The following is an 11,110-nucleotide window of genomic DNA, read 5'->3' on the forward strand; positions in this document are numbered from 1 at the left end:
AGATACATAAATTATACATATTTGAATAGTTCTGATAAACTGACGCGTGGCTGACGCACAGTTCTGACACGTATGTCAGACGCATGTCAGGCGCGTTTTTAACCTATTCTGACGCTTTTTTGATTTTTTTTATTTGTTTTGTGTGTGCCATGTGTTGCATTCTCATTGAAAAGGTATTAAATATAAAATTTCAACTTTTTGTAGCGCTTATATAATACTTCAGCAAATTTAACATTTTCGCTATTCTTTTTCACTTTTTGAATACTTTTGCATTTTCTCTTTAATTTTATAGACTTGCATAAGGCTGAACCTTATTTCCTTGTTTCCTTTTTAGAAAAAAGTCATTTCCAGTGAAGAAAAAAACAAATTGGAAAGCAAGAGCAAATTATTTCAGTCCTCAAAGTTTGTATCCCATCATAATATTAATAATAATCACAATTAATCAGAACAAACAAACAGAACTTTCTATTTCTACTTCTACAGTGACATTATTTTAGACCCTTGCCACTTGGCAGTAGGTCACTGGAGGCACGTGCCACTGGTTTCACGAGAAAGTGGGCACGAGAGTGAGGGAGACGCGCGTGGGCTTGCGGTTTGAAGTAGAGTCTCAACCTCATATGGAATCGAACATTGAGCTGAAAGTCTTCTAAAACGAATATGCTACTCGCTATTCGCGCTTCTGTGCAATAAACGACTGTCACACACCGTCCTTAATTGATGTAATTAATTAAAATTGAAGTTAATTAAATTTATCAGTTCAATAGTATTTATGTTTGTATAATACAAAGTTTTAAGTTAAATATACAAATATTTGTTAGAAGTAAATTTTAAATATATTTAGGGCGTTTTAAATTATTTTATATACATGATTGGTTAACAATTAATTTATATAATCAAGAGTAAAAATTAAATTTAAGTTCAACAATTGGTAATTTATAGATTAAATTTTGGACCAATTTTTATAATAATTTTTTAATAAACTAATTAAACAAATAGTTAACTTTCGACTCTTGTATTAAAAAAATCATTTTAGCAATACCAAAAGTTATTAAAGTATCATTTAGAACTAAGTTTGTTTTGAGGTAATAAAAGAATTGAAAAAAATAATTTATTTGTTTGACATACACATAAATAAGCTGTATACATCTGTAATAAAAATATACTACATGGTAACAATTATAAGTGAAACAATTTTTTGAATATTTTTTATAGTAACAATATATATTTAAACTAGTAGCAATTAGATTACAGTTAGTACAAATTGTATTTTAACTTCTTCATCAACCTGATTTTCATATACCACTATTAACAAACTCAATCAAACTGTTATACTAGCATTTAACAACTTTTGGTTGTTTGGTGGTTAATTAGAAAGAGCAATTGTTTTTATGTGCGACAACTTTTATTAGTACTGTTCTTTAAAAAATAATAATTTTTATAATAATATAAATCAAAAATTTTATTTATATTTTAGAACAACTAAAATTAAAAAAAAATTATAAATTCAAAAGAGACAAGAAATATTTAATTTTTTACATGATAAACAAAACCTATAGTTTTTACTCATTTCTCATTGGTAGAAGATTCCCATATTAATATTTTAATATATAAATAGTCGGCACTGTGATAATTAATACTCGATAATTAATAATTCTAATGATTAATCAAATTTTAAGAAACCAATTTTAATATTACGTCTTATAAAATATTTAATAAATTAATAATTTTAATAATTAATAAATTTTTAATTCATCATGTATATTAATTATTAGATGATCGACTATAAATAATTTTAATATTAAATATTTGTAATTTCTTCACTCAAGGATTGAGGTGGAAACAAAATTTCCACAAAAAGAAAAACAAAACAGTAACTCTTAAATGGGAATATTACACTTAGCAAAAACAATATTCCCAGCCTAAAAAACAGAAACCACGCGCCAAAAAGAAGAGCGTGATAACACCTTCAACTTAAACAAATAGAAGAAGATACCGAATGAAAAAATTTCAGAAAGCAGGTAGTGCCACGTGTGACACTACCTGGCAATCGCATCTTCCATTTCCCTCACCCTTTTTTCTGCCCATGGCGGTCAGCTCCCCATTCCAAAAAAATTCTATTTATATTTTTTATTTAAATAGCTCTTATTTTCTTTGAGGTTTATTCATAATCAGGTAATTTTGTTCATGTGTTTGTGTTAATTTTCCAATATTTATGATTCTTTGTCGGGATGAGAGTGATTAGAGATTGAATCTAACCTTCAGTTAGGGTTTTAATTATTGATTTTTGGAGTTTTTTTTATGCCAAAAATGGAGAATGATGATGAATTCATTAGGTTTTGCTTAATTACATTAGAAAAAAGTAAACTTCTTGGTGGTTATGAATTTGGGTTTAGCTTAAATTTGATAAATTTTCAGTTGCTGTGATATTATTGTTTTTATGTATGACCCATGTGTAACAAAAACATTGAATGTTTGAATAAGAATCAGAGCGATAACCCTGTTGTTGTTGTTGTTGATTATCATTATCATCATCAACAAAATATTCACTTGGTGATGGATACTGATTCTTCCACTACTGTTGTTGCCTCTAATGCTGCTGCTGATGAGACTGTCCCCGCGCCCCGTGTTAAGTTTTTATGTAGCTTCTTAGGTAATATTATGCCTAGGCCGCAAGACGGGAAGTTACGCTACGTGGGCGGGGAGACTCGGATTGTTAGTTTGCCTAGGGATATTAGTTTTGAGGATTTGATGGGGAAAATGAGGGAGCTCTATGATGGGGCAGCTGTTTTGAAGTATCAACAGCCCGATGAGGATCTTGATGCATTGGTTTCTGTTGTGAATGATGATGATGTGACTAATATGATGGAGGAGTATGATAAGTTGGATTCTGGGGATGGGTTTACTAGGCTTAGGATTTTTCTGTTTTCGTATCCGGACCAGGATGGTTCGTTGCATTATGTTGATGGGGATGAGAAGGAGTCTGAGAAGAGGTATGTTGATGCATTGAATAATTTGAATGATGGAGCTGATTTTAGAAGGCAGCTAGGAGAGTCTCCGTTGATTGGTGCGGTTGAAGATATGCATTTGCAGGAACAGTTTTGTAGTCCGATGAATCTTGATGGCGGTCTTCATAGCCAGAGGATCTCAGACATGCTCATACCACAGTATAATTTGCATCATGTTGCAATTCCTCAGAGGTATAATGAAATGGAGGGTCAATGGAGTCCTGGATATTATTCTCCTAGACATCATGGTTACCATGATCCAAGACCTTTGCCAGAATTTCAAAATTCTCCTCCTTCGCGATATCGAATGCAGTTTGGAGAATATCCTGAGAGAGGCATGGATAGACTTCCTGAAGAATATGGTCGGTCACAGATGAATCATCATCCTGCTTATGAGCACCATACACCATTTGCTGATAATGTAGTATGGATGCCCCCAGGACCCATAGCTGGTGATAAGGCTGGTTTTCCTGGTAACTTGCTGCATGGCCATAGTGTTGTTGAAGGGAGCAGTTCTTGTGAGCACTGCCGAGTCCCTTTTCAAAGAAATCAACTTCATTTGGAGCAGCCTAATATAGGAAGTGCATTTCAGCAGGTTGCTAATCCATGTAATGAGTGCCACTCCAGTAGAGAACATTTCATGCTAAATTTAGATCCAAAGGTGCATTATGCAATGTATCCCAAAGATCAGAATGATCCGCGATCCATTTGTAATGAAGCTCATAGCCATGAAAGAGGATGGAGTCCGCAGCATCAGTTGAGCCCTCGTGGAGAAGAAGCCAGAACCATTTTCTCTGGAGTTGGACGGATTAATGAGCACTATATCATAGATGGTCCTGGTATTAATTATCCTCTTGGGAATGCCAATTTGGTTGATGGCCATCATACATCCTCTAGTTATATGCATCAGCGACCAGGACATGAATTCAGTAATGAAATCTTTCATGATCAAGCTGCAGCTGCTGCGCACCACCTACACATCCCTTCAGAAGAACGGGCTGTTCGGCATGGAAATTTTCCTTACGGTTATGGAGCAGAAAATCTTTACCCCGTGTCACATGGCCATCCACACTCATGGAGAAATGTTCATAATCAAGTGCATGGTACACCTTTTGAAACATCCAGTGCATCTTCACAGGTGAATGGTACAGTTAATCCAGCTCTTCTTAGGGGCGCATTGGAAGGGAGTCAAAGGATTGGTTCTGGCATGGATAATCAGCTATCTAGGACGGAGTTCTCACAGAAAATTATGGGTTTCGATGGAGCAACAACCCCAGAATACTGTTACAGTCATCCTTTGAAAGTACCCTCAAATCAATATATTCCAGAGACTAAGCAAATGTTTACTCCAGAAACTGCACGGCCCCCGCTTCCACGTGAAATGCGGAACTCTTCTGCAATTTCGAGTGCTTCTGGGTGTAATCCAGAGTTAAGTTGTAGCAGCATTACTGAGGCGACAAAGATGGAGGAGAAACCTGTCCTAGGCATGGAAAAAGATGCAAATTATGAAGAAAAGGCTGATGAATTAGGAGCGCCGGACATATTTCCCACCGAGCAAGACACGGTTCCTCATACCAATGGGGAGGCTGCATATGTGGAGTCCGTCAATTCCAGTTCCTCAAAGCATACTGAAGGAACTGGTGATTTTAAGAAAATAAGTGACTGTGAAACTCCAGCTATTACAGGCAATAGAACGCTGTCACTTGACCGATTAAGTTTTTTGCCTGATCTTATTGCGTCTGTAAAGAAGGCAGCATTGGAAGAAGCTGAGGAGGTGAAAGCAATAGTCAATGACAATGAGCATAGTTCAGAATCAAAAGAAGCAACATTAAGTGAATCTGAAGTAGTGGTGAGAACAAACTTAACGCTAAAAGAACATCATGGTCATACCATGTCATGCATCACCGTCCTTTTAACTGCCTGCTTTTCTTGCAGAATGCCCATGAAGAAGCAGACTTGGATTCTGAAAATGACAACATAAACACTAATGAAATTGAGCCAACAAAGGCTGAGGCAGAAGCTATTGAAAGGGGATTACAGGTCCTTATTTTCTGTCTCGTTAGCACGATATGTGATAGTTGTGTCGTGTCCTCATGGGTGCTTTTGATTTTTTATTTCTTGTTTTTGTACCTGTCTCATGTTTGTGCTCTCGTGTCTCTGGTACTAACAGTGTGCTTGTCTTATTTTCAGACAATAAGAAATGATGATCTTGAGGAGATCCGCGAATTAGGTTCTGGAACATATGGAGCTGTTTATCATGGGAAATGGAAGGGTTCTGATGTAGCTATAAAGAGAATAAAAGCCAGCTGCTTTGCTGGGAGGCCTTCTGAAAGAGAGCGTTTGGTATTGTCTATAACCTCTTGCCTTTTTTTTTTAACCACTTTCCTTCTCTTAACTTTGTATTGGAAAAATGGCTAAGTATATCTGGTTTTAAAGCTTGAGGCCAGAAGCATGATTTTGTGGTAACTCTTGTATACCAATAGTTATTATTGTTTAATATGGTCACCAACTTTAATTATATTAACAAAACTGCTAGACTTTGCAAGAATCTTGAACTTGATGAACTGTACGCTTCTTTTTAATAAATTCCTACAATGGAAACTAGAATCTGGCAGTAGCGACTTCATTGAACCGTAACTATGGATTGAATGATCAATGTTGATGCAAAGAAAGGTCAATAAGCATTATGAAATTCTTTGCTCGAGTGAAGTAGCCCATGATTAAGTGATGATTTTTTTAACTTCTCTTTTCTGAGGCAAACCTTCAAATATTCTGACCATCATGTTGTTAGAGCATAAAGTCTAATGAGCTCGGTGTTCTGGAGAAATTTAATAGTATCTTATGTGTTCTGGGACTTTATGAAATGTTTTACTGTTGCTCATGCTATTTCATCAGTAATAGCAGAGGATGTTTTATGCTCAGTTACCAATCGTTCAAATTACTTGTCTTGATTACTCTTTTCTGTTAGTATTCTATTAGGAGAGCTTATTTAATTTTTTTTATTACTAATCATTTATTGTAAATGGAATTCATCATATACTGATTATTGTTTTACTTATGTTGATTCTGTAGATTGCGGATTTCTGGAAGGAGGCTTTAATATTGAGCTCATTACACCATCCAAATGTTGTTTCTTTCTATGGCATAGTTCGTGACGGTCCTGATGGTTCTTTAGCAACTGTCACAGAATTTATGGTTAATGGTTCTTTGAAACAATTTTTGCAGAAAAAAGATAGGTAATAATGTTGATATTGTTGTTTTGGATTTTTCATATATGATATTTTAGTTTATACTTGTTTCTAGTTCTCATTATATATAAAGCCTAAGAAAAAAACGCCTTAATGGTCAACTTATTGACAAAGAAGAGAAAAGGCCGAGTCTTTTTGGATGGAAAAATGTGTGATTGTTTTAATGTTATTGGGCAGAACCATTGATCGTCGTAAGAGACTCATCTTAGCTATGGACGCCGCATTTGGGATGGAATATTTACATGGGAAGAATATTGTTCATTTTGATCTGAAGTGTGAAAATCTCTTGGTAAACATGAGAGATCCACAACGGCCTGTTTGCAAGGTATCAATCTGTGATTTTAAAAGATTTGCATTTACTGCTAAATTTGGGTTTAGCTCTTCATTAATGTTTCTGAAATTTAAATGTTCTGAATTCCAAGGCCAACTGTTCAGTTTCTTGTATTAGAAGTATGTTAGAATGTTCAACTATTTTAAGAGATTTCCACTTGAATAGTGATTAATGTTTCTTCTGAGGGAGATAGCCTGGCAGCTAACCTAGTGTACGTTGTCTCATAGATTGGTGATTTGGGCTTATCAAAGGTGAAACAGCACACCTTGGTATCAGGCGGTGTTCGCGGAACTTTACCCTGGATGGCACCCGAGCTTCTGAGTGGGAAAAGCCATATGGTGACAGAGAAGGTAAAATTTCTCAGCAAAAAAACATCACATTATGCCTAAAAAATACCATGATATACAAGGTTATTTTTTGACCTTCTATTTTATGTCTTTAGATTGATGTATACTCATTTGGAATTGTCATGTGGGAGGTGCTAACTGGGGAAGAACCTTATGCTGGTTTGCATTGTGCCTCCATAATCGGTAAGCACCATGCCCTTATTTTGCTAGATTAATATGTTGTTGCAATATAATGTGCTGTTCCGCATTTAAGCAATGAATGGTAGATGTAAACACATCGGGATATATGTATATCTATTTGTAATCGGTAAACAACAAGAACTTATTGAGCTAGGGAATTGAAATAGGATAGCACGAAAACCCCCCACCAATATACTGATTTCTAAGGAATTTAATATTGATGTTATTAAGTAATAACCAGACATACTTAGGAAAGAAAAGAAAATTACATCTAATTGCTGTTCTTGATGTGGATAAAGAGAATCCATACAGCCAACTCCAGTTAACTTAGAATTAAGACTTTGTTTCGTTGAGCATATAAAATGAAGACTTTAATTTGTCAATTCCATGTGAAGCATGGATACAGAAAATTGTGATAATCTGTTGCTTCAATATGTCCAGTCAATTGTTCCTTGCACAACTGAGAAATGATTGGGAACAGAGAAAAAAAATTAATATTATGTTTTGATGTAATTTAGGATTTTTATAGTTTCTGATAAGTTTAAGACTATATGTATCCTCTTGTATTCAGGGAATTAGAGTTTCTTTCTGTTTGAAGGATTGATCTGATAAATTTCTATTTAGAATGTAATCTAATGCAGAATAATGAATGCATCAGACAAATAGCTCCTTTGACATGATCCGAATTTTCTGGAATCTGGTTTAAGTCTTCCTTTTCTTAGGACAAAGTGGCTTAAAATTCTAATCTAACATTTATTCCATCTCTACCACCGGAAATTTTGATTTATCCCTCTATCAAGTGGCATCTGATTTTGGGGAGTCCTAAATTTGCTGTTTGCATCACAAAACATGCGCCGCTTTAGCATTTAAACATGATTTTTTTTATCCTATTTGATTCTTAGAAAGGCCCTCAACACGTGGTTATTTCTTTATTTACCCTTCCATTGTGCATAAATATATATTTTTAGGTATCGTTATTTTTTCTTCTCCATATTGTATTATGGTAAATACATCAACCTACAATAACTGTCAGCCTGTCCTACTGATACAGAAGAAAGCCTATGGAATTTGAGGGCTCGACCTATGAGTCGGGGCAAACATCACAACTCGAACACATTTTCCAGTAGGAACAGTTTTAATATTGGTAAATTTATAATTTCCACGTAAAAGTTGGCAAAGTAGATAGCATTCTTTTTAAAAAATGGTATGTTACTTTTTAGTTTCACTACTGCTTAGATCCTCTGTTAAGTGCTATCTCTTTGTTTCTGAAGCTTTTTGATTAACTTTTAGTTCTAGTATGGAATAACTTGATCATCTCTAAAATTTAATTAAGTAGGAATGTGACTTGTTTCGCTTGCTTGAATGTTAAGTATGTAGTTCAGAAGTTTGTCTATTTTTCTTATTTTTGCAAAAAAGAAAAGGATACAAGTGCATACTTGCTGCATTTAATTTTTTAGCTTCTTTTTGATAACTGGATGAATTGGTGCAATCTGAACTCATTCTGTATTAATATGTAACCAACTTAAGTACTCCAAGAGTCCATGTTGAGGGAACTTCAGCTGCTTCTTTTGAATAAAACTCCGTTAGAAATATGTTTAGCTTGGGAGCTTCTTTGATCAGATGGATGATTTTGTTGAAAGTTCTTGATTGTTTTGTTTTCCGTTTGCAGGAGGAATTGTGAACAACTCACTGCGTCCAGAAATCCCAACATGGTGTGATCCGGAATGGAAGTCATTGATGGAAAGTTGTTGGGCTGCTGATCCATCAGAAAGGCCATCATTTTCAGAAATATCTCGGAAACTGAGGAACATGGCTGCTGCTATTAATGTCAAATAATTCCATTCCTGGAGCCAATTGATTTCAATTTTGACTATCTTACTACCAGAAAAAGGACAAAAAGAAAAAGAAAAATAAAGGAAACCAAGAGTTCCCGTGTAATATCAGCGTACAGTTTGAAGCAGGTTAAGGATAATAGGATTATTATGCCTTAGATTCGTCTTCTAGAAAAGCTTTTACTGTTGCCTCAGGATGGGGTGGTTCTATTTCACAGTGCAATCACTGGATTTAGCCTTGGAGCTATTTGCTACATCAAGAGCTGCGGATGCGCAATAGCAATGTGAGTGCTTTTTCTTTCATCATCTATGTTGCAGTAAAACTTATCGAGTCCTACGTTTCTGTTCCCGGAAACGCTTTTAAATCCCCAAGACTTGAAACTCATAACATATTCTTGTAAAAAATGTCCAGTGTTTTTTGTTTCAGCATTTTTGTTTCCGTGCGACATAGTTTATTATTCGCTTTATTGAATTTTTGTTTCCTCGTTAACAGAGTGATTTTATAAACTCCCGAGCAGGTCTTTTGATATTTCAACATGATCAAAATAGTAGTAATATGGCTATTTTCTACTATTGTAGTATCATTTGATGGAAGCTCAAGCTCTGAGGAAGAATGTGTATAGCTCAGCTGCTATATTAGCAATGCAGCACAACTTCTGTTGAAACTTGGAACATAAATTAGTCTTAAAACTTATTTTCTTGTCCTTTAATTATTTTTTTCCTTTCAAACTGGATGTTTATATAACTTTATGATGATCTGGATGCTGAAGAATGTAAAATGTATATGATTATTATACAAGGAAGCACTTCCATTAATACTCGTATACATATGAAATTGGTGCAGCTTAATCTCATGACGATGCTGTGCTGTTATTTTAGGGCTTTTTATGCAAAATACGGGATTTGACAGCCTATTTATTTTTATACTGTTAAACTGTAATTTTTACATTGAGCACCTTAAAAGTTTACGAAATTGGCTTTATTTATCAAAAATATATATTTTATACTGATTTCTCAATTTTTCAATTTTCTTTCATTATTTTTAATTTTTTTTCTTCACCATTATATTTTTGCATTTAATATTTATCACATATTTAATTTTTGATTTTTTTTTGATCTTTTTTATTCTTTTGACCCTTTTATGATTTTAATTTTTTTTAATTGTTGATGTTTTTCGTTAGTTTAAATCTTAACATGATATCAACACAATATCAACAACACTTGGATAATATTAATTTTTAAAGCTTTTTTATACTAATTTTTATCTTTATTTTTTAATTATAATTTCATTATTTGTTATTTACCATATATTTGATTTGATTTTATGTTTTATATAGTGTTGTTTTTTAAAAAAATATCAATATAAAATTAACATAAAATCAATCAAAAATTAATGTATTTTTCCGACAATTGTTAAAATCCATATAAAATCAACTTAATATCAACATATAATCAGCTATGTAATATTATAATAATTCAACATCATTATTTATATTTTTCACCAATGGTAAGATCAACACAAAATCAACACAAAATTAACTATATAATATTGTAATAATTTAATATTATTATTCATATTTTTCACAAATGATAAAATCAATACAATGTCAACACAATATCAACAACGATCATCAACCAATCGTGCTGCAAAATAAAAAGACGCAGAAATACAATAAAACACAGTAAAAATACAGAAATAACAAAAATTTATTCCCTAAAACCATAAAATTATTTTACATAACATGAAATTATCATTATATTCTTTAAAGATAATGTTTATACATGTTTAATGATAAAAAACAGTAAATAATGAACAAATTATAGATCTGAAAAAAAAGAAGAAGAATAAAACTTTATATCTAAAATGAAAACGATAAAAAAAAGATGACGGCGAGACGAAGGCGGAACGACGGAGGCAGAACGACGACAAGAGCGGCGATGGCAGGAAGAAAAGAAGAGAAGATGAGAATTGAAACCAAAAAAATAAATGAAGAAGATAAGAAAGAAGACAAGGAAGAATAAAAAAGTCTGTATAAAAGAAAATAATAAGCCCGTGTACAGTAGCTTTGCAATATAAAACATGTGTCCGTATAAAAATAATAATATGACAGATGTAGGTTGTTTATGAAAAAAGCCTATTATTTTATACTCCATCACTGTATGATCA

At 33.4% G+C, this 11,110-nt stretch overlaps 1 protein-coding gene across 4 annotated transcripts; it reads left to right on the plus strand.

Annotated features, from left to right (window-relative positions):
- The first annotated feature begins 2,005 nt into the window (after positions 1–2,005).
- LOC126667389 (uncharacterized) lies at positions 2,006–9,759 on the plus strand. Of its 4 annotated transcripts, none has more exons than XM_050360346.2 (9): positions 2,006–4,854; positions 4,941–5,045; positions 5,196–5,348; positions 6,078–6,241; positions 6,431–6,578; positions 6,812–6,934; positions 7,027–7,114; positions 8,781–9,227; positions 9,437–9,759. In XM_050360346.2, the coding sequence occupies exons 1-8, from the start codon at positions 2,449–2,451 to the stop codon at positions 8,945–8,947; spliced, it is 3,354 nt and encodes a 1,117-aa protein (XP_050216303.1). In that variant the 5' UTR covers positions 2,006–2,448; the 3' UTR covers positions 8,948–9,227; positions 9,437–9,759. The 4 variants fall into 4 exon arrangements, with proteins under 4 accessions (XP_050216303.1, XP_050216302.1, XP_050216304.1 ...); XM_050360345.2 differs by having other exon boundaries at positions 9,462–9,759; XM_050360347.2 differs by having other exon boundaries at positions 9,523–9,759.
- The last annotated feature ends 1,351 nt before the right edge of the window (positions 9,760–11,110 follow it).

Source organism: Mercurialis annua, linkage group LG2 (genome assembly GCF_937616625.2).
Source record: "Mercurialis annua linkage group LG2, ddMerAnnu1.2, whole genome shotgun sequence".
Lineage (NCBI taxonomy): Eukaryota > Viridiplantae > Streptophyta > Magnoliopsida > Malpighiales > Euphorbiaceae > Mercurialis > Mercurialis annua.